The sequence below is a fragment of the Symsagittifera roscoffensis genome, chromosome 2 (genome assembly GCF_963678635.1).
Source record: "Symsagittifera roscoffensis chromosome 2, txSymRosc1.1, whole genome shotgun sequence".
In the NCBI taxonomy this organism is placed as follows: Eukaryota; Metazoa; Xenacoelomorpha; order Acoela; family Convolutidae; genus Symsagittifera; species Symsagittifera roscoffensis.
This window is the reverse complement of record NC_087063.1, coordinates 15,607,830-15,635,558: the sequence shown is the minus strand read 5'-3', so window position 1 is coordinate 15,635,558 and position 27,729 is coordinate 15,607,830. Positions and strand designations below refer to the sequence as shown.

Sequence of the window (27,729 nt, the reverse complement as noted above, 5' to 3'; positions counted from 1 at the left end):
TGTTTTGTTATTCATTTATTTGACAAATGATAATGATGTCGATTATGCCTATTTCAGTAACTTTCTACACGTTTCTACTGTTTTTTCATCACACGGCGTAAAAACAACAACTTTAATTTGAAATTAAACGAATAGAAAACATTTTTTGTAGTTTTTATGAACATGGTCAGAAATTTCTGTGCTAATTGCACAGCAACGTCTATCCTTGTTGTATTTTTAAGAGTAATGAACGTAGTGAAGACTCTCATATGGGTCTTGGGAGTAAAATACTCTAATAACTACAGATGTGCATTCATATATATTAATGCCTTTATGAATGCACTTAATATATTCACGTTTTGAGTTCATCTGCTGAAAGTTATGTAAATAGAACTCTCTAAATACGAACGTGGAAATGGCGCGAAAAAACGCGAATGATTTCTACTTTTGAAAGTGGAATTTAATTTTTAGTTTCCCAGCGGAATAAAACCGTTACCGATTGATCCAGTCTTCTCTAAATGGGTTGATATAATCAAAAAGCACCAATATTACGTTATCCTTGAAACTCAAAGAGCTTAAAAAACATCTGTTTTTTTCTTTAAAATTCCAAAGTTGAGATTTTTAAAATCAAAGTCAGTGTTTTTTTTGTTTACTTGCGTTCATTACTCTTTTCCAACTGTCAATTGGCTATATTTCTATTTTAACACGACTAATAAATCCACAAATTCAGTTAGTTTTTGAGTGTAAAAATGTTTGTGCAAATTTGTGTAACAGCTATTTTTTTTATACAGGTAACTTGTTACTAATTGATAATTTGATGCTTGTTTGAAATATTCTTAAGAGTCAACATTAAATGATTGACTATGTTTTTACTTATTTTATACGCCTGAAAACAAAGAATAAGGGTATGTTTGAATTTGCTGATAAGTGATTCGGGTTTAAAGTATTATACGAAGTATTTGTAACATAATTTTCAACTATAATTGAATAAAGTTGATGCAAATAATTTCGCGACGACTTTTTCCCAAAAATTGTTTGAAATGTTGGTTGCCCATTGGGATTTCACTCTTCTAGTATATATATGAATGGCTGTCTTGTCCAAAGACAATCCATTGCAGTCATCCAACTGTACGGTGCTGTTCGGACCCGTTAATGGGGAAGTGAAAGTGAGCAGTATGAAGTCGGGATCCTTCGGCAAGGCTAAGAACAGAAAGGGATCGATGGAAGTGAGAAGATACTTAGACAGTGGGGCTGTGTGGGTCTTTTTCAAGTACCACGACCCACCCCAACTCTTCTATTTCAACGTGGTTGGTTCAGGTTGTAATAAAAATGTGAACTATCTTAAATCTGCTCTATCGGCTCTGTGTAGATTTTTGTATTCAAGTCGCAAGTGCGTCAGAATCAGTTTCAATTGCCTTAATTTTTTTAAACCAAATTGTTTCAGGCGACAGAAAAGATAAAGGCAACTGCCTACCCAGACAAATTGTATCTATCATGTGTAGATAACAGCAGCATCTCTTACCAGTTTCAGCCTCAGTACAACTTGAATTGGAAAGAAATGTTTCGAAAAATAGTTGAGGATATCAATACCGCACTTCGAGAATCAGGTAGCTCAACAGCTGATTTTCATCCAATTACGTTTACAAAGTCCAAAGATTTTTTCAATGTTTTTCAACCGTCTGCATTTCTAAGTTTTCAGTCCTCTGACTACAATCAATAAGCGGCTAGTTTATATTATAATTTGTATTTTAAATGGAAAGCAATTTGGGTACTCTATAAACCAAAGCTCAATTTCATGAAAATTCATTTTAACTACTTGGTGCAATGTTTTTTACTGAGATCTTTTTCAGAATTAAATAAATTTGTTTGTCGGCTTCATGGATTTCGTCCCATTTTTTGTCGGCTTATTGGCCGGATGTATCAAATTTTGCTGCCATTACACAAGCATAGCTTGTGATATAGTATGAACTTTTTTTCCAACCTAAGTCGCAACTATTGTTGCGATGCAATTGTTGCTACAAAATGTGTTCTGTTTGGGAGTGTTCATTTTGATCCAGCTATTAAGTACAGCCAATGCTAAGGATATTAACACAGACTATTATGTTGCAAATAGCACTTTAGCTTCAAGGCATCATAGATCTGTAGCTAAGAGGTAGGGAAGGAGACCAGCAGCAAAATAATAGGGTTCGAACCTGGGCAGGGTCGGATGTTTTAAATGAACTATACTATTATACTAGTTAAAATGCGTCCGCTCTATAAACTGAGGCATGTTATTTGGTAAATTTCGTTTTTTTTTTCAAATTGACTGGTACTGCTAATGCGTGATAATTGGCTTGCGCCACTTAGCAATTATGTAGTCTCATAATTGGCGTGCGTTATGAAATTTTGTACACTCAAAGTTTTATTCATTCAGTTTTTCCCAGTAGCGTTATCGGTCACATTTTTATTCGTGTATGCGAAGTGAAACTTCGCCTCTGTTTAGGATAGTTTTTTCAGAACTTTTTGATTCATCGGATAACTAGTAGATTTCATTACCCTTGCGATAAGCAAAGGTATTGCAACCGGGTACTAGACTTTTCCCGTAAACAACTTTGTTCACAGAATGGTCAAACAATTGAATTCTTAGCATAGTTGGAGTGTATGAACTACATATATGTACATAGGGTGAACATACGAGTTGAAAATTAATTTTTACCTGTTCCAAAATATTTGGATAGATTTTCGGCACGTAGGTCGGTCGGCTTTGTTTCTGTTGTCTTATTTTGCTCATGTTTTTTTCTTTTTATGATCGTTGTTATTAAATGAAAACGGTTGAACTCTACGAGAAATTTTGAAAAATCTGAATTGCCCTCATAGGCCTTCTCTTATAGAATTTGAAAATAAACATGAAAAATTGTTTAAAAAAATTTTGAACATTTTTTATTTTAAAAAAAATCATGATTCGGCTTTTAGTTCGTTTATATTGTTTAAGCGGAACCTCGATTTTTTTGTAGCATCAATTTACAGCTTTAGACCTAAGGCCTGACCTAATGAAATATGTTTTTTTATGTCGGTTTGTTAAAATTCATTTGTTTTTGTTTTCCTTTTTTCGACTTGATAGGTTTCGGCATAAATTATATCGGCTTAGTGGCCTCATTTTGCGCCCTTCTACGAGCGACTTTTTTTGCGTGTGTGTGTGTTATGAGGGCGGGGATGACTTGATAATTTTTTTGATCTGTTTTAGGCTTTTATCTTTTCCTAGTTTTTTCGGCTGGATAGGTTTTGTCCTCTATAATATCTGCTTTGTCGTCTCGTTTGTTTCATTTGACGACTGAATGAAGTTGTTTTTGTGTGTATCGATGTGAGGGCGAGGGAGGACTCAATATTTTTTTTCATAAATATTCTCAATGAAGCCTCAAGTTTTGTTGCATTTTTTTCGGCTTACAGGGTTTCTACTAGGGTATTTTCGGCTTTCTTACTTCTTGGTAGTTTTTCTTTCGATCAATGCTATTTTCAACATTTTTTTTATCTTTGCGTGTTTTTATTTTAAAACTAGACTTTTTAATTTTAACGAATTTCGATTATAGTTTCGAGTTTTCGTTTAATTTTTTTTATTTCGCGGCAATTTTTTTCTCGATTTCTTGTTTTGCATCGCAAGTGGCGCGAAGCTCAGCTTCGCCCCTGTGTAATAAATTGAGCCTTAATCTACCGTCCAGGACATTTAGTGCAGAGATAACACAAACTTTTTCGTTGACTTATATCCCGTGTCACGAAATTTCTCTTTCTAGATTCATGTCTCTGATGACTACTATTAGTGGAAGTACTTGAGTCAGAAAATGTTGCCGAATTTTGTTGCATTTTTTGAAAATTTTTCGAAAATATTTGCTTCGTCGTTCAATATTCACGGAATTTTTACATATGCGGTTGATAGTGTTTTTTTTTAGATTAATAAGAGTCAGTCATACTGTTTTGAATGCTCAAAGCTAGTTCCACTACGAACTCTTTAAAAAACATAACTATATTAATCTTGAAAAATATTAATCTTTGTTCATTTTTTGTTTGTTTTTATAGTTCTCTTTTCAATTTCATATCCTTGGAAGTTATCTCTGCTACTTTTGAAGGGTCATGTGGTTTTAATTCTGTTGTATCGCAAGTGGTGCGAAGCTCAGTTTGCCTAGACGTAAAATATTGCACGGGAATTTAAGATATTCTTATTGACTCACTTTTCTCAATTGAGTTAATTTGGCACCCACGAGAGATTCTTAAAAGTTAACGATGTTTTCGGCTGAATGAGTTTTGTCAACAGTTTCTGTCGGCTAGCTTGCGGTGCTTTGCTTGTGATGTATGGCAAGTGGTGCGAAGCTCTGCTTCCCTTCTATTTTAAAGCATGGGTGAATTTTTTGTTCGATGCGGGAGTGGTCCCAATGACTCTAATTGCTTTTAACTAAGTGTGGGTTCGATCCCCGCTGCCGCAATTTCCTTTGCTGAATTGTTTTCTTTTTGGCTTTTGCCGTTCTTATTAGTTTTGCTGGGTAGGTGTTCAAATTTTTGTTTCCAGATTTTGGGGTTCGGATAGTAAATAACTTGTATAGTCTTGTTTAACGTGTGGATAATCTAGTTTGCTTCATTAGTTTTTGATACTCTTTTGAGTTTGAGCATCACGTTTGAATGTTGAATCGAGTTTTTTTTAGCTGAGCTTTATTTCAGCTGGCAAGAATAGTGAATGTTCTTCTCCAAGAATTCAGACGAAAGCGTTCAACGTTGAAGACGACAACAACGTTAGTGGTTAATTATTGCAGTTTCGAAAATCATCTAATGAACATGATGATTGGATTCGAGTGGACTTTAGCCATTTTCCATGCCTTTCAGCCCCTCGACAGGAATCGCCCCTCATATTTCACACTTGTCCCGTTTCGAATGATGTCCCGGGCTAGTTCCCTAAAGGCAATATGAGTTTAATTGAACTTAACTTGGGCGGTTGGTTTTTATTAATTTTTCAATATTGTCTAATGCTTTTGACACATGCGTCAAAATGGGGGGGGGGGGGGGGGGGGGCAAGGGAGCAAAGTCTGTCGCTAAACCAATTGGTCGGTTTGTACGGGGGCTGAAATTCGTGTCAATAGGCATCGAGTGGGTTATGAGTCGCTTCAAATCTCTTATAATTGGGAAATTAAAAGTTTTATTTGTTTATTGTTAAACAACGAAACGGTTTATCAGTTATTTAGGTTTTGTGGTTTTTCAGGTGAAAGTCTTAAAAGTTGATCACGTGCAAGTTTGATTTCGATCAATTCATAAGATCAATTCAAATCCATTTCCTAAAAAAAGGGACTGTTTTCTCTAATTGAGTTAATTATATGATAAAAGGTTCAATCATAAAAAATCTTTGAAATGCAAAGAGCCTTAGCTTGATATATATGTTCAAGAAAACTACCATTAAAGTCTCCAAGTGTCTTTTTTCATGTTTTCTGGTCTATTTGAAGTACCAACAAACAGTTTGAAGACAGCGTTGAAGAATTTTTCGACCACCACATCGATTGAAAAAAAATCGAATAACATAATTTCTTGAAAAGGATAGTTTTTTTTTCTAGAAATGGTGATTGAAAAATGCATGAACGAGTGGTAGTTAATAGCTTAAATATCGTTGACATTTTAGTGGAATGGAATGAGGAGGCCAGATTTTAATAAAAATTCTGTTAGTCCTTATCAAGTTTAGCCTGAAAAACGGGACAAAAATCAGACCACTTCGACACTGCGATGTTTTTTTTAGAATCCGAATTATGTCATAAATGCCTAAAAACAATTACATGACGCTCTTCTAGTTTTCTAGCCAAAATCGGCTGGAAAAAAGGACCCTATGCCATAGTTTTTTCCCACCCCAAGGGGATGGTGGTCCGAGCAAAAACTTTGAACCCTTCAAGAAAACAATGAATCACTTTTTAATGTAGACGAGCAGAGTGGTCGGAATATTCCGTACTACTTGCGCATGAACTGGTTTCTTTTTCTAAGTTCGACGTTTTTACAAAAGCAACGCAGGTGAAATCTTGAAGTATCCGAAACTATTGTAATTTGAAGTAAAATTTCTTTCAAATATTTTTGCTGTATCTAAGCATGTGTTAGCGAAGTGCAGTTTTGTCTCAAGTTTTAATTTATATGGAATAACGCCTAGATTTGTGTTTATAGAACGTTTCACCCACAATATCAAGCGCAAAGTGAGTTCTTTAATCTGGGAATTTTCCTTTCAACGTAATTTGAGATAGTTTGAAAGTTTTTTAGGCGATCTGCTAAGAGCAGCTTCTACAGCCAGGATGTTTGCAGTGCTAGTGAACCCAAATACCGGTCTCCATTTGCCAGAAACGAAAACTCAGCCAGTACTACAGTGATACCCAAAGCGACGTAGGTCCATACTATATGCATGTACTCGCCCAGTCTAAGGACCAAATTTGCTTTAAAAAATCTGACTTTCGAATACCCCTGTCGTTAAAATCAATTTTATTGGAAAAAATTAAATCCAGCATTTTGTTCCGTCATCTGTTGCAGTACTTGTTACAAAAAAGAGGAGAGGTTAGCTGGTGTGCAAGTAGCCGAGAATGTTACGAACTGAGTAATTTCGCAACGAACGTTCCCATTTTTTGCAAATTTCAGTTGATTTCCAAGGCAGGGAGGCGTAACGGTTTGATTAAGTAATGCAGTGCAGATTTGAGCAAAAAGTAGTCAAAATGTAAAAACAATCGAATTTTCAAATTGTAAGTTCACGCTGAGTTCCCAAAAACAATGAGAAAAACGGCGCATGATATTGAAACTTAATGTACTGAAATCTAGTCGAAAATTCTCCGCAAACAGTAACTGTTGTCATTTCTGTTGTTTAGAAGCGTCGATTTGTTCAAGGTCAAGACCGGATGGACGGGAGAGACGGCTAAGCCCTCTCCACTTGCTCAATCACCATCCAAGACACTCGTAGTGAGATCAGAAGATACTGCGAAAGTCGACGGGTAACAGCATGCGTTTTCATCAGTACTTCTGTCTCTATTTTTATTTGTTTTTTTTTGTGTTGCTTTCGGCCTTAATTAGATCAACGCAGAATTGAATTTCAGTTTCATCGACTTTAAGTGTCAATGAACGTAGTGAAGATCAATTGAGCTCACACCCAGGTAGAGATCGCACCCAATTGATGTGTAATTAGCACGCAATCAATCGACTGTTTGAAATTTTGGGTTCTTCTTTAGTTCAGTGACACTTTTCCAACTTTCTGTTGGTTTTGACATTTTTTCGCCATCACGAGCGAAAACAGGGAAATTTTTATTGCTTTCAAAATCACGAATAAAACTTGAAACTTTTTTTTTGTCAAAATTGTCAAATTTGTGACAATTGTGACTAAGACATAAGATATTGGGTCAAGTTTTGATAAATTATGTGATCAAATGAGCAGATGAGTCAGCTCAACAAAATTAATATTAACTTATTACTTAAAATTAAGTTGCGCATAGTGTATGCGTTTTCTTAGCGCATATTAAACGGTTTTCGCTGCTTTCTGGTCTTCAAGAATGAAAAAGCAGCGAAAGAAAATAAATGAAGAAGCCAAACTAAGTGGTGAAAACATGCGACTCTTAATTGAAGGATCTGGGTTTCAATCACGTAGTCTCAGATGTTTTATTTTAAGTTTGATTTTTAGGGCATTTATTTTTTTGTTGCTTTTTTCCCTCTTTTTTGCCGTTTTGAGAGCCGTTTATTTTTATAGTGTGTCAATTGTTATATTCTCAAAATGTTACTATCTCAAAATTATAGTATGTTCTTGTACTAATTTTAAACCAAAACTTGGGACTGTTTATGAATAAATTATCAATGATCTTTTTCTCTTTAATCGTCGATGACTTTCATATAGGTCGTGATGGTTTTTTTTTCAGAAGACATTACATAGCCAAACTGTGCACTAGGTACGCTCACAATTTGTTGTCGGTATGTTCCTGGATTCCAGAGACAACTCTGTAAACATGTTCTAAAATGTAAGTGGAGTCTACTTACAAAATATACGTTGATTCCGCGTCCAAGTACCTGTAACGTAAAATATAGCTAGGTGTTCCGAATTCTGCAAATGTAAGCTAATTCCACAACTATAAGTGGATTGTAGTTTTGTTTGTTATACGGAAATGTCCTTGCGTGAACAATTAAGAGCTATAGCTAAAATTATTATATAGCAAATGCGGAATTTAAAACAAGAATTTAGCTATTGTTAGTGAATCCAATAACAAATCATTGTTTATCTAAAATCGTGGATATACCTCCTTTGTGTTTGGAATAAAGAAAATTTATTAATGATTCAGAATTTATAACCCATGAAATAATTTACCTCAAGTTCCTGTTTTCAGTATTTGAGATCGGAATTGTGTTCATTCTTTCAGTAATTGAGATCGGAAAATGTTCATTCTTTCCGTATTTGAGATCGGAAAATTGATTCCGTATTTGAGATCGAAAAGGAGTTCATTCTTTCAGTATTTGAGATCGGAAAGGTGTTCATTCTTTCAATTTTTGAGGTTTAGCTGATCAAATCAAATTGTTGACAAAATTGAGATTGAACGGTTGGACAGTCTCTCTGATGACCCACAAAAATAGCTTTAATTTAAAAATGTCATTTCAAGAACATAGCTATATATGTTACTGGAATCCGCAAACAAAATGCGGATATCACCTCAGTTTGCGGAATCTGCTTACAGTTGCGGATTCCGCAACAGCTCAATTTTACTATACCTATAGTTTATTATTTGTTTGTGGATTCAGCGAACTGTTCAGGATCCCGAAAATAATGTAGCGGATTCCGCAGGTTCGCCTATTTTTGGAGCAATTTTGAGCGGTATTGTTTTAGATATTTGTTTTGGAATTCAAAACAGAACAGAAGATCAAAGTAAAGTAGCAATGTTGCGGATTCCGCAACAAATCTGATTTTGGCCTATTGTCGATTCCGCTTATATTTCACAAAATGCACAGTTTGGCCTCGTAATGAAAAGTGCATTTATATACATTAATATATGCACTCTTTGAGTTAAATTTAATTTCATCAGCTAGTTTCGAAAGTGGAACTCAGTTTCCAGCCTTCCAAGCTCCATTTTACCTATACTGTCTTCTCAAATTGAGTTGATTTTGGCAAAAATGGTCAATCATAAATTTTTCTCGATATTCTGAAAGCTGTGAAGTCAAATATTGTTGACTTGAAATTGTAAAGTTGAATTAAAAAAAAACTTTTTTTCTTTTCGGTTTCCTTGCGTTCATTGTATTTTTTTCCAACTGTTTTTGGTTATGTTCTATATTTTATCAGTAAGTGGTGCATATGTCACAAATAAATACATTGATACAGAATTAACAACAGAGTTTATTTTTATCACGGCTGCAGTTTTTTGTTTGAGGGCATGGCACGACAAGCATACAGCTTTTTTGCTTGTCTTTGGTGTTTTGAAAACTAAATTAAATTACGTATTCTTCAATTCTGCTCATCTCACATGAATTGATTCGAATTGAAATGTTTAAATGAGATTTTTGAATGCAGGTTTGTGAATTTGGGCAACACTTGCTACATGAATGCAGTGCTGCAGGCCCTCCTTGCTGTGTACTCGTTCCAGTGTGACCTAATGAGACCTGAACACGTCAAAGCAGTGTGCGAGGAATTCTTTCTCCCCCAAGTGGGTTCGGTGTTCAAGTCGGCATTGGACGAATTCGATCATGCGCTAGTTGAGAACAAAGAGAACGAAATGGCAAAAAGTGTGAACAATGGTGTCAAAACTAGGCTTTACAGGTCAGTTTTTTCATAGTGGGTTTAAAACAATCGAATTAGATGTAAGATTTTTACAATAGTTTTTCCTCTAATACTGGGCAAAAAAATGAAGCAGATAGTAAATGTTGAGAAGTCTGTTGTCCAAAAAGAACTAGATTTTGGAACCATTTGAATTTGGGTTCCATAGATTTTTTGGAACGCTGAAGTATAGTGGTCTGCTTATCCAGGAATACAAGCTGTAGTTAACTAAGTCTCGTACCTGACTTATCTTCACCTTTCTGCTGGCGCCCGAACTTCGTAGGTAAACTCCGAACGTCTCTTAATTACTAGAGAAAATGCAAGTGGATCACCATACGATTTTATAGCTGCTTCCGAAAATCTATGAACCTCAAATTGAAATGGTGGTTCCTAGATTTAGTTAATTGGACTTCTGATTCGAAATTATCGCTGTAAATAATCTCGCTTTGTGTTACCTTTTCAAACAAGGGATCTCTGATATGCAGGGTATTGATCAAGCTGCTGGCTGACAAGATGAAGCGGGACAAGGGTCTGTGTCAGCAGGGATCTCTAGACAGCAGGACCCAGTTCCTCCACTCTCTGAAGAAGGCTGTCGCATCAGTCGAACAACAGTTCTCAGGATCGCTGCAGAATGTAGGGCTAAATTATGAAATGATCGATTTTTTTTTCGAATAATAGTTCATTTTTGAGTCTTTGGCAAAATAGTGACATTGTGGCGCATCGGTAGTGATGGAGCCCAGTAATCATATGATTGCGGATTCAGATCGAACGTGCGCTGCAACTTACAAGTTGAGCGCTGGCAAGATAGCCATAGCTTAGTTAACCTTAAATAAAATACCTCCGGGTGTCTGAAAAGTTATTATCATTGCTCAAATGGAATCGTTTTTTTTTTTTAGTTTTCCGTTGTTTCTAGGATGCACATGAGTTTCTTAGCTTGTTCCTCGACATCCTTCGTGAAGAAGTGGTCAGAATAAACTCCCGAGTCTCTGTCAAATTGGAAAAGAGCTCATCTTCGAATGCGGATTCAATAGTATGTCCTGTCAATTCTAACTTTCAGTTGACTGTCAGACACACAATAACGTGCACCGGTTGTCAACTGAAACAGGAACACGATGAAAAAATGTTGATTCTGTCTGTGAACCTTCCTGTTGAAATGTAAGTTTCTTTTTGCGGTTAAAAGGAATTTTGGAGCAGCAATGATTTTCAAGTTCAAAATTATCAAAAGGCATTAGAAAATGATAAATTCTGAACGCAAAATAAATACCAAAAGGTATAACTTTTTTCATACTTTCTTGAGAGTTTTTAGATAATTGCATTTATAACCTAAATGCTATAAATGCATTTAAGATAACTTAAATGTATTTTTGTATTTTCATGTTTGGGCATTTATGTCTTCCCTTTCCCCCCTTATGATGCAAGATTTGGACCAAAAAATGCGTTTAAAACAAAAACCCGTAGAATCATGTGAAAGTTGAGAAATAGTAAAAGTTGAAAAGGAATTGGGTCCTTTTCACTATATTCTCCTGTAAATTAAAATCCCACCATCATTCGAAATGTCTCTACGCTCAGGGTGCTTTAAATGTAAATAGCCTAGAAACAAATCTTAGTCTTCGACGAAGAACAGTCTATTTGATACTGATTGCTAGAATTTTTCAGTGAATCGGAGACAGTGGACCGATCGACAATTTTTGACCTGGTTTGCAATTACTTCTGTGAAGAGTCACTGGAATACACGTGCGATGAGTGTGGTCACAGGGAAGCTAAACTGACTCACGAATTGCTCACTCTACCGAGAGTGTTAGTGGTGCACCTCAAAAGATACCAGGTCTGCTAATGACCATACTATGCAATCAATTTTTCATCCTCTCCACTAAGTAGAATCTAGGGCCGTTTCAGCCATTTTACAATGTTATGTGTGAGTTGTGAAATTAAAATGTGATTGGTTGGTATCGAGAAACAGAAAACTTTCTGGAATTTTTTTTGCCAATCAAATTATGACTCCTTATGATTTTTTGTGGTTTTGCCTGGAAAATTGAACCAGTATGCAAACGTTCATTTCCAAATGTTGTCGTCGAAATAAAACGGAACGGTTTGAAAATGTGTGGTATAAATCAATGTTCGTCCCAAAATTAAATTGAATTTGCATACTTTTCAGAGATTATAGTTAAGAACATTAATAAACTCCTAAATTTTTGTATTTAAAAATGGGTTTGACCAGGTCGGTGGCGAGGGTCTCATCAAGGACTTCAGGAAGGTGCGCATCTCGAAGTACCTTTCAATGACGAAGCTAATACATGAGCACTGTGAGCTGCCTTCAGTTGCAGAAGGAGCATTCGAGGAACCAAAGATGTTAGTGTTTGTCCAGTTTATATTTAATAGTTTTGAGGGGGAAGCGAGCGCCAAAAACTCTATTTTTTGGTCAATTTTTCAAAAGTGCCTAAAAACCTTCTTATTTCTTTTTATAGATCCCACTTTTTTGTCGAACTTGTTTGTCGTGCTCTGGCTAGTGTTTGCGAAGCACAGCTTCGCCTCTGTATAAATTATTGTTTTTAAAAATGTTTTTGGAACTGAATTAGCAAAAATAGTTTTTTGCAAAACTCGCTAGTCTAAATATGTTAGTCGAAACAATAAAAAAATACAATTATTGAATAGAATGCTGTTATAAATTATGTCTCACTAAAAGCTACTGTATGTAATTTAGAGCAGATTTTGACCTTTACGTCACTCCGAAGAATCCTGAAAGCAGAATCGACCGACTGAATCTAGAAGAAGAAAAGAGAGAGAATGAAACAGATGAAGATGGATTCGCACCTGATAACATAGAGGACGATTTGTTGATTTTGGAGGATGAGGTTAAGGCGGAAACAGAGGCACTTACGCGTGATGATGAGAGTCATTTGAAAAATATTTCATTAACAGAAAACAGGTTAATTCTATTTTGTCGGTTTTTGCACCAATTTCTTTCCCGTACGGTCTTCACATTATTTTCATAAAATTTTGAGGCTTCATTTGATTTTTGTTCAGTGGAGCAACCTGATTGTCTCGTTTCTCGAAATAGGAGAAAAGTGATTTTTGTCAAACTTTTTGACGTTGCAGGCGTATGGGTTTTTAAAAAAATCTGCTTTAGGCATTTTTTAAAAACTTAGAAAAAATCTTAGGCATTTCTTTCGAAAAAAGCAACGTTATTTTATTATGCGCGATACATTCTGAAATTCGAAATTTGGGACGAATTGAAGCTCATGATTTTCGTGTATCCTTAAAAAGATGGATCGGTCCGATAAAAAGGGATGTTATCAGATGCTAACTGCTGAGGAGTCTTATTCGTGCGGAGGTAAGAGTGTTTCTGCCCGCCCCTTTCTCCGCTCATTGATTGTGCAAAACATCAAGTAGCTTGTACTGAATAACTGATGCGCCTAAACTGGGCATAAAATAATGAGTCTAGTCGATGCTGTTAAATTCACGTTTGAGCTAAATTTCCTGAAATTCTCTTAGGAGTATTTTTATTTGTTTTAGAATAATGACGAATAGTTCCAATACCAATAAGGCCTCCGGGGGTGCAGAGGCAAAGTTAAGAACGCCGACTAAAACTCCTCCGACTAAATTTTTTGGCCGATCGTCTCAGAAGAAAAAGCGACTATCTCTATCAGATCGCAAAGTTATTTCTCCAATCAGAAAGAGCTGTAGCCTTAAATCAGCTAGCAATAGCGACAAGGGACCTAGGGGACGAGATCGGGCTTCGAGACTCTTCGAAGATGCATGTGTCAGTCGCGAGGATCTCAAATACGTCCATCCGGAAGATGCAGCCAACGTGACACCGAGAAAATCGAAACGCATCGCAATAAAAGAAGATGAGAAATGTGCAAGGAAAATCGAAGTTTCCGACAAATTACAGAACTCAAAAGCTTGGAAATGTGACAGCAAACCCCAAGGATCGCTAGCTGATTATTGGAACCATAAAGGCAATAGAAAAACTACGGAAACTGCGGTTTTGAGAAACGAGGAAAGCGCTGATGAGGTTTGTCCTTTAATCCGTAAAGTTACTCTCGTCGATTTGAAATCACGTCATTTAAATCTTAAAAATAAAAAAGTTTGCCGAACAAAGTCGCATATTTTGTTGCGCAGTTTTCACAAACTGCTTTGCGCTTAATTTACGAAGTGAAAAATATCGACGACCTCTGCTAGAGCAACTTAATGACGATGTTTTATGAAGTTAAATTACCGTAAGTTTTTTTTATTTTCCGAACTTACTTGAAAAATGGTTTGTATCTATCTTCATGTGATGATTAAGGGGACTGATTTGGCGCCTGGCAAGAAGCGGAAACGAGCAAATTCTCCTCCTCCTTATCGGCCAACGGAAGATTCAGACACAGAAGAAAAGGATGATGCAGAGTTTCAAAAAGTATGTGATGACATGGAGGATTTCTCAACAAATTGATGATAATTATAGAAGAAAGCTCGTGTTATATTACGAGTTGACTTTTTGCGACTTAACTGGCATAAATTAGGACTTTTACTGCATAATAATAGCATTTTAGCTTTGGCAGTTCAATGGCGCATGTATAATGCAGTTGATTGGCGGCTAGTGTTTGAAAAAAAACGCAGTTGTGAAGACATTATGCTCTAATTCTGAAAATAGTGAAATCGAAGCTTTCCGAATCCTATTTTTTTAAGAGTCGATGAACGTAGTTCAGACTCTTATTTAGGTAACGGTGATTTTTTTTTAGTAAAAGTATAATTATTTGTTCAAGCTCAGGTTCACTTTTTCGCGGTTTGACTTTTGATTTCATTTCCTTTGTTAAAAGGAAGGCAAACTCCACAATCGAACAGCGAAAGTGTAAGAGTCACGAAAAAAGTGACCGGCTTCTAGCTTCGAAGGTGGAATTTAATTTTCAGACTTCCCATCGAAATAAAGTAAGTCTTGGTGATTTTTTTTCAGGAAAAAGTATTAAACTGCTCTAATAACTACAGATGTGCATTGATACATATTAATGCATTTATGAATGCACTTAGGTATTAATGAACTTTTTGAATTCAATTGAAATTCATCTGCTGAAAGTGACGTAAATAGCACTCTCCAATTACGAACGTGGAAATAGCGCAAAAAATTGTGAACAATTTCTAGTTTTGAAAGTTGAATTTAGTTTTTAGATTTCCAGCGGAATGAAAATTTAAGCTATTGATCCAGGTTTCTCAAGTTGGGTTAATGTTATAACAAAAGCGCCAATCATAAATTGTTCTAGAAATCTATTTTTTTCTTTGAAATTTGAAAGTTGAGATTTTAAAAACTAAGTTTGTTAAAAACTAAAATTAAAAACTAAAAGAAAATGTTTTTTTTTCTGTTTTTTTTTGCGTTCATTACTATTTTCCAACTGTCATTTAGCTATGTTCTAAAAAGTGCCTTCATATATTGTTCTTGAAATTCAAAGAGTTGTAAGGGAATCTATTTTTTCTTTTTCAAAGAACAAGTCAATATTTTTTTGTTTACTTGCGTTCAATCAAGCTTACTGAATTAGTGAGTTTCACGTGAAAGTATTAAAAATAAACGCATTCAAAAATACTTTTTCTTAGAGAAAAAGTTTGCCAAAGAACACAAAAAATTATCTTTAATTCTTAAATTCAAATCAATCAATTGAAACTGAGGTGAGGCTGCGCGTTGCAAACACCGCCAAAAATAGCAAACGGGAGATTTGAAATGCAATTAAGTATAAATATTTTTAAAAACATAGCCAACAGACGTGTTCATTTACTCTTTTCGAACTGAAGCCTTAATAGTTGCCCTTGCTCTTTTTATGGGAATAAAAGGCGAATTTAAACTCATTTTGGTAGTGTAGTTTTTAATCATTTTTTGGTGAATTTTGATGATGACGGGAAAGATGATAGTAGACCTTTTAGCTGGACAATTTTCTACTTTTTTTAATAAGTTTAATCACAAGATTTTCGATCTTTTTTACCCTTGCGATTTTTTTCCGTAAACAACTTGGTTCACAGGATCTCCAATTTTAGAATTTTTTCCAGTTTCACTCAGGTTGTTTTTAAAAGCGCCATTTCTTGGCCTAGAGTTTAAATGTGCTTGGTCAACTGCTGAAAACCTTTTCAAATTTAATTAGCTTTTATGATTTTGTCCCCATTTTGTCCTCGTATTTGCCGGGTGTTTTTTTTCTAACACTATTCTTTAAAATTCTTTAATTCAACTCAATTTTGAAGAATTTATCTATCCTATATGTTTTTGTTTCTATACACGCTGAAACTTTCAGTTTGAAAATAAAAAGAAGCGGTTTTCTTTTTGATTTTTTGAATTTTCTTTCCAATTTTTTTTATCTCTTTTGAATGATTGGTTCCAATTTTTTTAAATTGTTTTGAGAGTGTTTACAATTAGCTCAAAACAAGTTAGCGTATTGTTTTTTCAAGCAATTTTATCTCAAATCCATTTAAGATGATGGCACAGCGTATTGTTTTGTCTCACTTTTTTTGGTTTCTGGAACGTTTTGTTTGATATTTTTGACTTGACGGTTTTGTCTGGGAAGGTGTTATTTATAAATTCGATCAACTATCTGACTTCGAGGTAACACACCTGCGTGAGACGCCAAAGCCCGGGAGTTCGATTCCAGTCGGGATATGTTTTGTTTATACGATTATAGATTATTGTCTCTCTGCTTACTTTGGTCTGCTAAGTTCCCATATTTAGGTGTTTTTTTTTAAATTCGGATCCTTATAGCATTCCAAAAGCTCGGTTGAAATTTTATAAAAGGGCAGGTAATTTTGTTCCGGATATTTTGGGTTTTTTCACATTTTTTATATTTTTTTTTGACAAAAACCATTTGATGAAAATTATTTTTTCATTTTTTTTTATTGTAATCATAGTCATTCATTTTTATATCGCAAGGAGTACGAAGCTAAGTTTCTTCTCAAGTGTAAAATTTAGATCCTTTGGGAACAATTTTTTCGACCACCTATTTTTTAAAATTTTCTCGGTTGTATCATTTCATGGCGATAATGCGAAGCCGCGTCGAAAAGACTTGAACGTATAAGGGAAGGATCAAGATTCGAGCCAAAATTTCACAAAAAAGTGAATTTGTTTTTTAAAAAGTTGGGGAAAAGTCTTGAAAGTTGTTCATTCCCCAATTTACTTTTTACAGTTAAATTTTTGACCGGCGTGAGAAACTGTCTCCTAGTATATCTAAAAAACATTCATCTATTTAAAAGTAGCATAATTTTCAAGAGCATAAAAGTAGCATAAATATTCATCCAAGTTTTCAAGAGCTTTATTTTGGTGCAATTGTTAATTCGAAAATTGAAATTGTTTCTACATTTGAAATTTTTCAAAAAAAAGTCTTTTTTGTTTTTTGGTGGCTATATTTTCCAATTTTGAAGTACCAGTGAACGTGGCGAGAACAATTATGTGGGTCGTTTTCTTTATTTAAGAGTAATGAACGCTGTAAGTACCCTTATGTAGCTCTTGGTGTTTTTTTGTTGTTTTTTTTTCAGAGAAAAGTCTCAAAATTTGTTCTCGCTCAATTTTGATTTTTCGCGGTCTGACTTTTGATTTCATTTCCTTTGTTAGTAGGAAGGCAAGCTCCACTATCGAACAGCAAAAATGTAAAGGTCATAAAAAAGCGTGATTGACTAGTTTCGAAAACGGAATTTAATTCGCAGCTTTTCCAGTGAAAAATTAGTTTTGCCCATTGGTCTAGTTTTTTTTAAAATTGGGTTAATTTTATCAAAAAGCATCAATCGTAAAGTGTTCTTGAAAGTCAAAAAGTTTCGAGGGTATATATTTGGTTTTTGAAATTCGAATGTTGAAGTAAGTCCGTTTTTTTGTTTCCTTGCGTTAATTACTTTTCCAACTGTCAGTTGGCTATGTTTTTTTTAGTTAGAGTGAATTATAATTACTAAATTTCTAAGCAGAATAAATTTAGTTGTATCAAAAAATATCATTTCCAGCTTATTGATAGCATGTGCTTTGACAGTCGAATAGTAATAAGTTAACACTGTTGATGTAATTTTAATTCATCAATTGAACTGACAAAAGCGATTTGTTTCAAATAACATAACAATGATTAAAACTCGATTTCAGAAGTTTTTTTCAACTTAATACATCTAACAATTTTTTGAAATGCTTAACTTTTACACAGTGTGGCTTTATGCTTCGCAAGCTCTTACCTGCAAAATGTGTCTTTTTGTATTTGGTGCTATTTTTGCTGCATCGAATTGGCAATTAATTTGCACATGTAGCTGCGTTATTGGTGGATAGTTTTTGGGAATTTTAAGCATCCAGGGCTGAGTTATTAGTGCGTGAGACTCAAATTTTCTAGGTCGCAGATTTGAATCCGACAGGTAGAAGAGTTTTTGCTAATTCGAGTCTTAGTTGTACTTTTCTTATTTCACATTATAGAGCTGCATTTTGATCGTGTTCTCTCAAATTTTTGCGAAGCTCAATTTCATCTCTGTGTTGATTTTTAGTAAGGGACAGGAGTTGAGTTAGGTAATAAGCGATACGAATCAGCTAATTATAGCTAAATTAAATAGAAATCACAAAATATATAGACTGGAATAACCGCGACACGTTGGAAATTGATCTGGAGAAAAAGCAGTACAGTTTTTTGGACACGGGGAGAAAGTTTTTTGAATTTTCTTTTGGAAATCTTAATCCCTAATGAATGGTTTCGCCAAGAAAAAAATTTAGGGTCCGAAACTGGATATCGCAAAATAGTAAAGGGGACCGCCTCCCTAAATCCGCTGGTGGGTTTGTTTTTGATGCCACAATTGACCTTTCGATAGCAGCAGTCTTTGAGGTGCCTAAAATTAGGACATACTTTTTTCCCACTTTCCCGTGTGAAAGTTATTTATATAGTTGTTTGAGCACTTGTTTTCATGGTTTTAATGAACGTTCTGTGAATATATTGTTTTCAGAGAAATCATGTTTCATTCAAAAATTCAAAAACAGACTTGGTAACAACAAAAATGTATTGTTTGATTATTTCATTTTTCGTGTGACGACTCATTTTTCTTCAAAGTTTTATTATTTTCATAACTGAATTGCATTTGGTTTGCTCTCAATCCGGTATAGAGGTCTAGAATGTCAACGTTTATGCCCAAAGTACAGATTTCCACTGAAGAAATCTTTTCGAGTTGGTTAGTTGAAAGAGTCGTCCTTCGTGAAGCTTGAAGCAGCTTGGTTGCCTCTTGTTACGACGTGTAGATGAAATTTCCAAGATTTCAAAACCTTAGTTTTCAATTTTCTTTTGAAAAGTTGTGTTCATGTTCAGCTGTTTTCAGATTTTGTTTTCAAGCTTTTCGCAAACGTTTGCTCTGTTAAACATGTTATGCAGAAAAATGTCAGTCATGGAAGTTCGTACAATTTTGTGAACTTTGTTAGATGCAAAAATTGAAAGTTTTTTAAATGATTTTGAAAGTTAAACATTTCTTAAAAGAAATTTTATTGCGACAAGGTTATTTGTGCAGAGCAGAGACATTGAAATTTTAAGGCTGTGCAATTGAGTCTGCTGGAAGCTCCAATTGACGATAACTATGACGAAGACCTGGAGAAGGCGCTGGCATTGAGCAGGATGGAGATGCATAATGGCCTTGAGTTCCCACCCGGATTCGAAGAACAGATTTTTGAGAATGAGAAGTCGGAAGACAAGTTTAAGGGGACTGTGCTAGGCGATGACTTCCTCAACTCAAATGGTCAGTCCGTCAAGCATAGTCGGCTATTTTTCTTTCCTGCAATTTTTATGGAAGATGGGAAATTTGTAGTTATTTCATCGCCCGTTTTTGAATTACTTCTTATAATTGGGCAGTTTTTAAAGATGATTTATGTTTTTGCCGCAGGGTTTGATGATGACATATCTGCAAAATGTGAGCAGCATCAGCTTCCAAAAATGGATGGTGGTCGTGTTAATAAGCCACTGAATATTATCAAAGAAGAGGAAGTGGTTGATATAAGGAGTGAAGATGAAGAACCAGAGCTGATAGAGATCAGTTTGAATCCAAAATCAGAAGGAGCTGATACGAGCATGGTTCAAAATGGACCGAAGCTGGAGGTCAAATCAGAGGTCAAGAATGATGGAATGAATTTTGCTCTGGTCGATAACCACGAGGAAGAAGATATGGATGTGGAGACCCTGGATGATGATGAATCTGCTGATGAGAAGCCTAGTGGGAGAACCACACCTCCTCCAGTTGATATAAGTCTAGGTTAATGTTCTGGAAATGAGAAATTACCTATTTTATGTTTACAGGATTTTACGAATCAGAGCTATGGGATGAGATATCTCTATTTTATGGATTTTCTGTTTAGATAGTTAACATTTGGATCTCATTTTCTTGGAAGACTTAATTGAAATGCGCTCGAAGCTAAGACCAATTTTTTTGCAGTCTACTTGTGCTGCGCGATTTTGAAGTTTAACCGATCTTAAAGTTTGATCCATCTATTTTTTCTCATCGACGTTTTGTGGTAGAAATCGGATTTTGTTTCAGCTGCGCTTCAAGTTACAAGCACGCCATCCAATAAAGGTAGAAAATGTGAGTCATTTTGATTTTATTTTGAGAGTGATGATTAATAGAAAAAAATTTATGCGTGTCTGATTTTCAGCTTCTGGACTACCTGATATTGCCAAACTTTTAGACGAAAGTTTTATTATCAGTCCTACCTCCGAAAACCCAGGCAGTCTCGAACTAAGTTCGTATAGCATGCGAACCCAAGACGATGTCTTTTCTGAAATCCCTGCAGAGGCAGAAGAGTCTTTTAGAGAAGAAGATTTTATCCCATTTTCTGTCATCGGGGATCCGAATTCAAATGAACATGTTCTAAATCAGAGGATAGAAGAGACAGAGACGTCTATTGACAAGTCAAGTCAAGATTCGAAGAGAGATAATAAAATCGATGAGCGAACTACAGGTTGGTACAAAAATAATTGTTTTTTTAAGACGATATTTTTAACGATGAAAGGATCGACACATGTGCTGTTCAGCTTTTCACAGAGAACCGCTTTTGTGGCCCTGCTTATTAACTGCAAATCAGAATTTTTGTGAACCCGATTTTTAAAACGCTTCTAAAGCACACTCACCGATTTCAAAAAGCCATTGAGGAAGCCCCCACCACCAAAAATTTCTCCTATAAAACCGCCAGACGTCTCTATGACCAAACTGACGCTCTCCACGCTCAAAGACACACCCTCGCTCAAATAAGATCAGGCTACGGTCCCCGGCTACCCTACACTGCGCTACATCTTTTTAACGTTCCCCAACTGCCCTGGCCCAATAGACCTGTGACTTTGACCGATTTAGGCCGCAACGTTCCTTAGACTCGGCGAGACACTGCTGGACGCGCCCTAAATATCGGACTGAACACAACAACAACAACGCACTTTTGAAGCCATAACAAGATGAGAATTTAAAACGATTAATTGGTATAAACGAAAGCAGCCATAATTAACGGACAATTTTGCCATAATAGCGAAACAATTTTGTAACCGTTATACAAGTTACGGATCTTTCAACACAAACTACCTAATTTTTGGATTGTGCTGGTTTACTCACAATGAATAAATTGGTTAATAAATTTAATTGATTTAGAGGAGACGACTATTGTGAAACAAGAAGATCTGAAAGATGAGGATGAGGGAACTACTGGTCTTGTTGCTGAGGAAGAAAGTTCTGCAAAAACAGACGAGGAAAAAGAACCAGTTAATGAAGAAGAACAGATCAAAGGGGTATTTGCTTTTATTTAGTTCTGCTAATTTTAACCAAAATTATCTAAATTTTTCATCATTTAAGGTGAGCAGATAATAGTTGTGATAAAAGCTTACCGCGGCGATCTTATCAATACTGGGGGCTATTCTCATGCGCGAAGGACCGAATGAGCGAAAAAACTCGTGACCGATTGACCGAAAATAAAATTAGCCGGAAGTCAAATTTTAGAAAGAAGCTATTGCCATTCAATTAAATGAAGCAATATTTCGCTTCTTTTATATTGAAATTCGAAAAATAAAATTTGTTACAATTCGGCGGAGTCAGTGACAATTTGGAAATTTTGCATATTTCTGCCGATTTTATATTCGGCCCATATCAATATTCTAGTCCCTGGAGATGTTTTTAACTTACATGTGCTTTTTTCAAATTTTAGATAAAATTTTTTTCAGTTGTTTTTTGATTTTGCGATTTCTTTGAAAAGTTTTGGTCCAGAATTTTAGTCCGGAGCTGTAATCAAACGACGAGGAGCATCAATGTTTTATTTCAAATTCAGGAGTTTTAAGTTCCCATTTCATGTTGCGGGCATTCATGAATTCAGTTTTCGTTCGTCTCTGTTGATATTTATTACGGTACAATTAAACAAAGGAACAACTCTGTTTAGGTCTTCTCGAGTGATTTAATTTTTTGAATCACTGTTTTCAATTTTGAGATCTAACATAGTATCATCTGTGTAAACTTGATATTGAAAACAGCTCCATTCCAAAAGTTTGTGAGAAGTAACATACTTGGCATAAATTAGGGGACCACCTAGTAAAGATCCCCGTGTATCGCCTGAATTATTAAGTGTTGATGAACGTAGTTCAGAGTCTTATTTTGGTCGCGATGAACTTTTTTCGTCATTTTTTATCTATTGATACGGTGTTCTCAAATTGGATTAGTTTGATCAGAAAAGTGTCAATCACAAATTGTTCTGGAAATTCGAAAAGCTTCAAGACCATCTATTTTTTCCGCTGAATTCGAAACTTTTTCAAAAACAACAAGTCAATATTTTTTTCTGTTACCTTGCATTCATTGACTATTTTCCAACTATCTCTTGGCTATGTTTTGTTTTTGGGTTTTGAGCTCGAGTTTAATTCTAAAGTATCAAACTAAAGTTCTAAAGTTAATTCTAAATCACTAAAGTAGAAGTTTTTTCTAAGGCCCTCTTTTCTGGATGAATTTTTTTGTACCCCGTTTGCTTGCCCTAAAATGATTCCTTAGTTGCACTTAAATCAGTTTCTCAAAAAGCTTCTTGAAAAAATTGGAAGTTTGATAGGGCATGTATGAAAAATTACTATTTTGATTAGAATGAGGTTTCCTTAACTCAGGTTTAATGACCATTTTTTGAACACTAGTTGAGTCGATTGACACTAGTTGAGTTGATTGATTGAAATCAAAAGTTTTCAATTCAACAGATCCTTTCATGATCATACCACGCACAAAAATGGCACTAATTTGAAAAAAAAATCATTTTAGTTTTGTTAAGAAAATGGTCGGAACATTCTGTGCCATTTGCACAACAAATGGCTATCTTTGTTTCAATCTTGTTTTGGTAGTTATAAGTTGTTGTTGTTTCTTCGCTTGTCGAGTTTGATCGGAAACGTTTCATGTTGTTCGTGGAATCATTTCGCTCTCTCCTTAGTCTTTGTTTCGTTCCCTTTGCATCAGTGATGTCAAATTATCAGTTAAATGTAAAATTATGAGCCCACTCAATTTAATTGAAAATTTTCATTTCAAATAGAACAATTTAAATTGAAAAGAAAGTTAAATTGCTCAGGCGGTATTCGATTCGACGCCAAAGTTCAGAGTTTACTCATAGTAATTAATTTCACGTTTCGCTGAAAAACCAAACAATCTAAATTTTCACGAAAAATTTGATGAATTTTTAGCAAATAGGTATGCCCAAAAAATTGCTTTGGAATTTTTTCACAAAATTGTAAAAAGTCCCCAAATTTGGCAGAAAAACTGCTAAAGAGACTGAACAAAAATTTAAATTTCATAAGAAAAATTCAAATAGTTTCGGAAAAATTTAAATTGCTGCCAACAATTTTTATAATTTTCTTAAACAATTTAAATTTCAATTTTTATTTTTTTAAATGGACATCACTGCTTTGAATCTTATCTTTTTTTCCTAATAAAAGACCATTGCTTGTTTGTTTGTGGTAATTCTGTCACGGTGTGCGAAAATTTCTCTTTGTTCACGATCATCTGATTCTTCGTGGAAAGATGAAGTAAGGAGGAACTCTGGCGTAGCTTGTGTTTTTGTCCTCCCAATTTGGACTACCTAAAGAAATCTGGTAGGTGTAAATTTTGGTTTCATATTGAATTTCTCTACTTAAATCGTTGTCATCGGACCTTTCTGTGCTACTTGCTCAGCAATCAGCTATCCTTGTTTAAGTTAATCACAGCTACGAAGAATTGATAGGGCTTGCTTGAGGGTGTTAAGTTGCGCTCATTTCAAAAAACCTTGATAATGGCCTTCTTATCCGGGTAAGGGTCCGAATTTTTTTTTTTTGAAAAGTTATGATAAGAATCCGACTTTTTTTGAAAAACTATGAATACAGTCATGAATGAAATGCAATGCCCCTGTAATTTCCCAGCTGGACCCTAGTCACACGTACCGTCTGTTGAGTATCATCTGTCATCTGGGCCATTCTGTCTCTGGAGGACACTATGTGAGTGATGTGTACAACCCTAAGACAGACTCCTGGTCCTGTTTCGACGACGAGACAGTCACCAACAGGGAAGAGAGGAATGTGTTAGTCAGTAGACAGAAGCCAGGATACATTTTCTTCTACATGCATCAGTAAGTAGTATGATTAAGAACGTCTACGCGGGCGGGGCTGATTTGGTCGGGGAGGGGGTCTGACTATACAATCCAAGTCTCGTGCAAATGCGGAGGAAATATTATGGTTGCTTAAATTGGAATTTTTGCAATTCCATAGAAGCTTGAGCTGAGAAACTTGATTTGTGTTTCTATTATTTTTGTTGTGCAAACTTAAAATTTCAGAAGTTGCTGTAAAATTCGAACTAATTTTAGTCTTGATTTTAATGTCATTTTCGGATTTGATGTCATTTTCGCCACTAATTGCTTGACAATCGGGTAATTTTATTAATGGGTTTCCTGTTTTCTTTCGGACTTACAACTTTTGTGCGATGAGATTTTCCTTCCCATAATTTCCTGTCCAATTTTCATAGTTGCAATTGCTTCTGTGGCGATGTCAATTTTCAAAGAGTAGGAGTTAAGTATTGTCCAGGGTGGTTCTTTTTCTACGGTGGCAAAACTATACTTCAAAAAAGTTCTCTCTGTGTCGAGCAAACCGGAGTGAGTTTTTGCTATTCAGACTAAGAATTGCTCCCAATTTATTTGATATTAGAATTTTTTCTAGCTTGTCTCAGCTATTGTTATTGTTCCGACCATTGAAAATGGAGAGGAACTTAGTATTCGGGTGAGTTTTAGTTTTTTTTTTGCTTTTTTACACGCAAAATCAGGTACCGAAAATATTGATCACACTGGGTTGAGTGGTATATTATATTAAAGCCCTTCAGTCGTAATTCGAACGACATTGAAAAATTTTGAAAATTTTTTCACAGTGGTGAGAAAAACCGGTATGAAATTTTTCATTTTTGGTCTAATTTCGAGCTAAAAGGTGACCGTGTATAGTCTTACAATAGCATATTTAAGCATAATTTAAGCCGTGAAAACTTATTTTTTCTCAAATAAAAGTAGTTTTCGGAATTTTTAGCGCAATTTTGAGGTTCAAAAACTTGAAAATTCAAAACATTTCTGCAAAAAAAATTGAAACAATTTTGAAATTTTTTCAAATTTTTTTTTCGTTTTTCTATTCATTTTCTTCAAAAACTGTTTTACAATTGACCTATTTTGTTATGACTTTGAAATATGCCTAAGTTTTATTTTTTCCTTTAGTTCTTATTATCACAACATGCAGAAAAAACGACAACGACACCATTTTGAAAAAAAAAACTTTTTTTTGTATTTTTTAAGACTGTGGACGGAACATTCTGAGCTACTTGCACATTAACCGGCTATCCTTGTTTATTTCTTATATAGTAAAAAAATATTGATACTCAGAGGAACACTGAAATGAAATTTTGAAAAATTCTGTGTCACATTTATTGAAACATATATTCTGTGAGTTATAAGCTTCTTGTTTCAGGTCAATTTTTCCCGAAGCCGAAAGAGAAAGACAAAACAAAGCAGATTCCGCGGAAACATGACATGAACAAATTTTTGTTCTCAAATGATACTATTGATTTTTTCGAGATTGATTTGTAATTGATTGCTTGAAAGCTTTATTAGCTGACTTTTAAGCTGCTGATTCTTGTGTTGCTGAAAGAATTTAGCTCTACCATATTCTTCGTCTCTTTTCAAATGTTTTCTCATAGAAGCTTAATTGTTTCAAAAAAACTGAATCAATTAAAGTTCCTTGAAATTCATAACAGGTTTTAGATGAGATTTCTTTAAATTGAAAACTTGGTATTTTCCTGGAAAACCTAGTTTTTTTTTTTTCAGTAACACGTTTCCAGCTGTCTGTTGGCTATGTTTTCTTGTTGATGTTTTGTTAAATTCTGCGTCGTAGTATAATTTTTGCTGTATGATGCTGAAATTAATATTGATTTGATTTATTTTATTTGAAATAATTGTATCCAAGGTTTTAAGAAGTGCTTTAAATAGCGACTAGAAAGAAAGGTTTTATGGCGATTTGAGAAACAGGTAAAGTTGAGCTTTTAACATACAGCAGTTGTAGCGTATTTAAAGGGGACGTCCCCCCTCTGGGATTTGACACCCTGACTACCCAAAGAGTCCCCCGTTGTTACTTTTTAAGACCTCAACTTTACTAAAAACATTTCTAGAGGCACATTCTGCGGCAGTATATACTATTTTTAAGAGGGTAGAGCGCCAAAAAAACAGTCTTTAGGTCAAAACTGTCCTATAAGTGCCTAAAACACACCTGTTTTTGGCGTGGTTTTTCAATATTGCGCAAAAAAAATTTGGCCAAAACGGCCTTTTTTGGTGATTTGCGAGCGCTCGGAATTTGCGAACGCTCGCTTGACAAAGTTTTCAAAACTTATTTGAAAATCCGCCCCCTCGAGAAAATCTTAGTTCTGCTCCTGTGTAGCAGCTATCTTTTTGATGTCGTAAGCTGAAAATTTTGGTGGCATTTTTGCGATAGTCACGATTTGTAGCAGTGTAAATTTCATAGCGTTTGATCTCTGCTTTAATTGTGGCTAGTGATTATGATCTATTAAGCGTCCGTGGCTGAGTGTTTAGTGCGTTAGACTCATAATCTCTAAGTCGCAGATCTAGCCGATTATTTTTTTTTGCTAATTCGAGGCTTATTTCTACTTTTTTTTGCTTTTTAGAGCTACTTTCTGTAGTGTTCTGGCTAGTGTTTGCGAAGCGAAACTTCGCCCCCTGTCGTAAAAGTTTCCGCAGTTTTCATCATAACAGGTTTGATTTTTTTGAGATTTATGTGGAGCCAGTAAAGCGAAAAACTTTCAAGCTTCAAAAATTTGGTGTTTGGTTGTGAAAAAACAGTCTTTTCAGCTTTATTTAGCAATTCCACGGTGCCAGAATTGCAAAAAAAAATCTGAAAATGAACCTAATTTTTAGATTTTTTTCGAAATATTGGTTTTGTTTTGCAGAGATAACTGCATTAAATTAAAGCTGTTATTCATAATCTAGGAAATTTTATTCTTCATCTGATCGAAAGACGCCCTAAAAGTAACTAGAATTGGGTGGGAAATGAAAGAAAAAATTGGCCGAAGCAATTTTTCTTTTTTTAACTATTTTTTGGTGCAAGAAAAGCCTTAAATCAATCTCAAAATCTCAGTTTTGGCTATTTGATTATTGATTCATCTGAAGTTCTTCTTCCAAATGATTTTTCACGCGTACATCAAAGTATGCTCCGAGAGAGTGGATCTGGAAGCGGCGCCAAAATAAAAGCTCAAATAAGTTCCATCAGTGCGGTTCATTTTTTCCAGGAAAAAGTCCCAGGAATTGGCCACACTGACATAATTTTTTTGCGGTTCGACTTGATTTTTTTTTCAACTCGTCTCAAATTACCCACTTACGGAAGTGCTAATGGCCCGAAAAGAAATCTTTTTTTTTTAATTTTCGAAATCGGAATTTACTTTTCAGGTTTTCAGCGGAATAAAAACTTACCTATTCAACCAGTATTTCCTAATTGGGTTATTGATATAAAAGATGTCTCAATGATAAAAGGTTCTTAAAGTTC

General features: G+C 35.0%; 2 protein-coding genes across 3 annotated transcripts in view; one reads left to right on the top strand and one right to left on the bottom strand.

The window, feature by feature from the left end:
* LOC134838998 (uncharacterized) overlaps positions 1-25,836 on the top strand; it is a 31,805-nt gene extending 5,969 nt beyond the window's left edge. The window contains exons 1-21 of one of the 2 annotated variants that reach the window (XM_063854374.1): positions 1,057-1,286; positions 1,424-1,586; positions 4,666-4,736; positions 6,139-6,167; positions 6,232-6,351; positions 6,825-6,947; positions 9,494-9,739; positions 10,222-10,369; positions 10,650-10,891; positions 11,393-11,561; positions 11,955-12,085; positions 12,438-12,662; positions 13,250-13,751; positions 14,025-14,135; positions 19,222-19,423; positions 19,568-19,933; positions 20,216-20,260; positions 20,331-20,636; positions 21,314-21,450; positions 24,070-24,275; positions 25,648-25,836. In XM_063854374.1, the coding sequence (XP_063710444.1) occupies positions 1,065-1,286; positions 1,424-1,586; positions 4,666-4,736; positions 6,139-6,167; positions 6,232-6,351; positions 6,825-6,947; positions 9,494-9,739; positions 10,222-10,369; positions 10,650-10,891; positions 11,393-11,561; positions 11,955-12,085; positions 12,438-12,662; positions 13,250-13,751; positions 14,025-14,135; positions 19,222-19,423; positions 19,568-19,933; positions 20,216-20,260; positions 20,331-20,636; positions 21,314-21,450; positions 24,070-24,275; positions 25,648-25,708 (3,825 nt within the window). In that variant the 5' untranslated portion in view covers positions 1,057-1,064 and the 3' untranslated portion in view covers positions 25,709-25,836. Of the gene's footprint in view, positions 1-1,056; positions 1,287-1,423; positions 1,587-4,665; positions 4,737-6,138; positions 6,168-6,231; positions 6,352-6,824; positions 6,948-9,493; positions 9,740-10,221; positions 10,370-10,649; positions 10,892-11,392; positions 11,562-11,954; positions 12,086-12,437; positions 12,663-13,249; positions 13,752-14,024; positions 14,136-19,221; positions 19,424-19,567; positions 19,934-20,215; positions 20,261-20,330; positions 20,637-21,313; positions 21,451-24,069; positions 24,276-25,647 lie in introns of those variants that run through there. The other variant, XM_063854373.1, reaches the window with a different exon arrangement.
* The window catches only part of LOC134839017 (dynactin subunit 6-like), a 275,517-nt gene that overhangs the window by 193,345 nt on the left and 54,443 nt on the right, over positions 1-27,729 (bottom strand). The window lies entirely within an intron of this gene.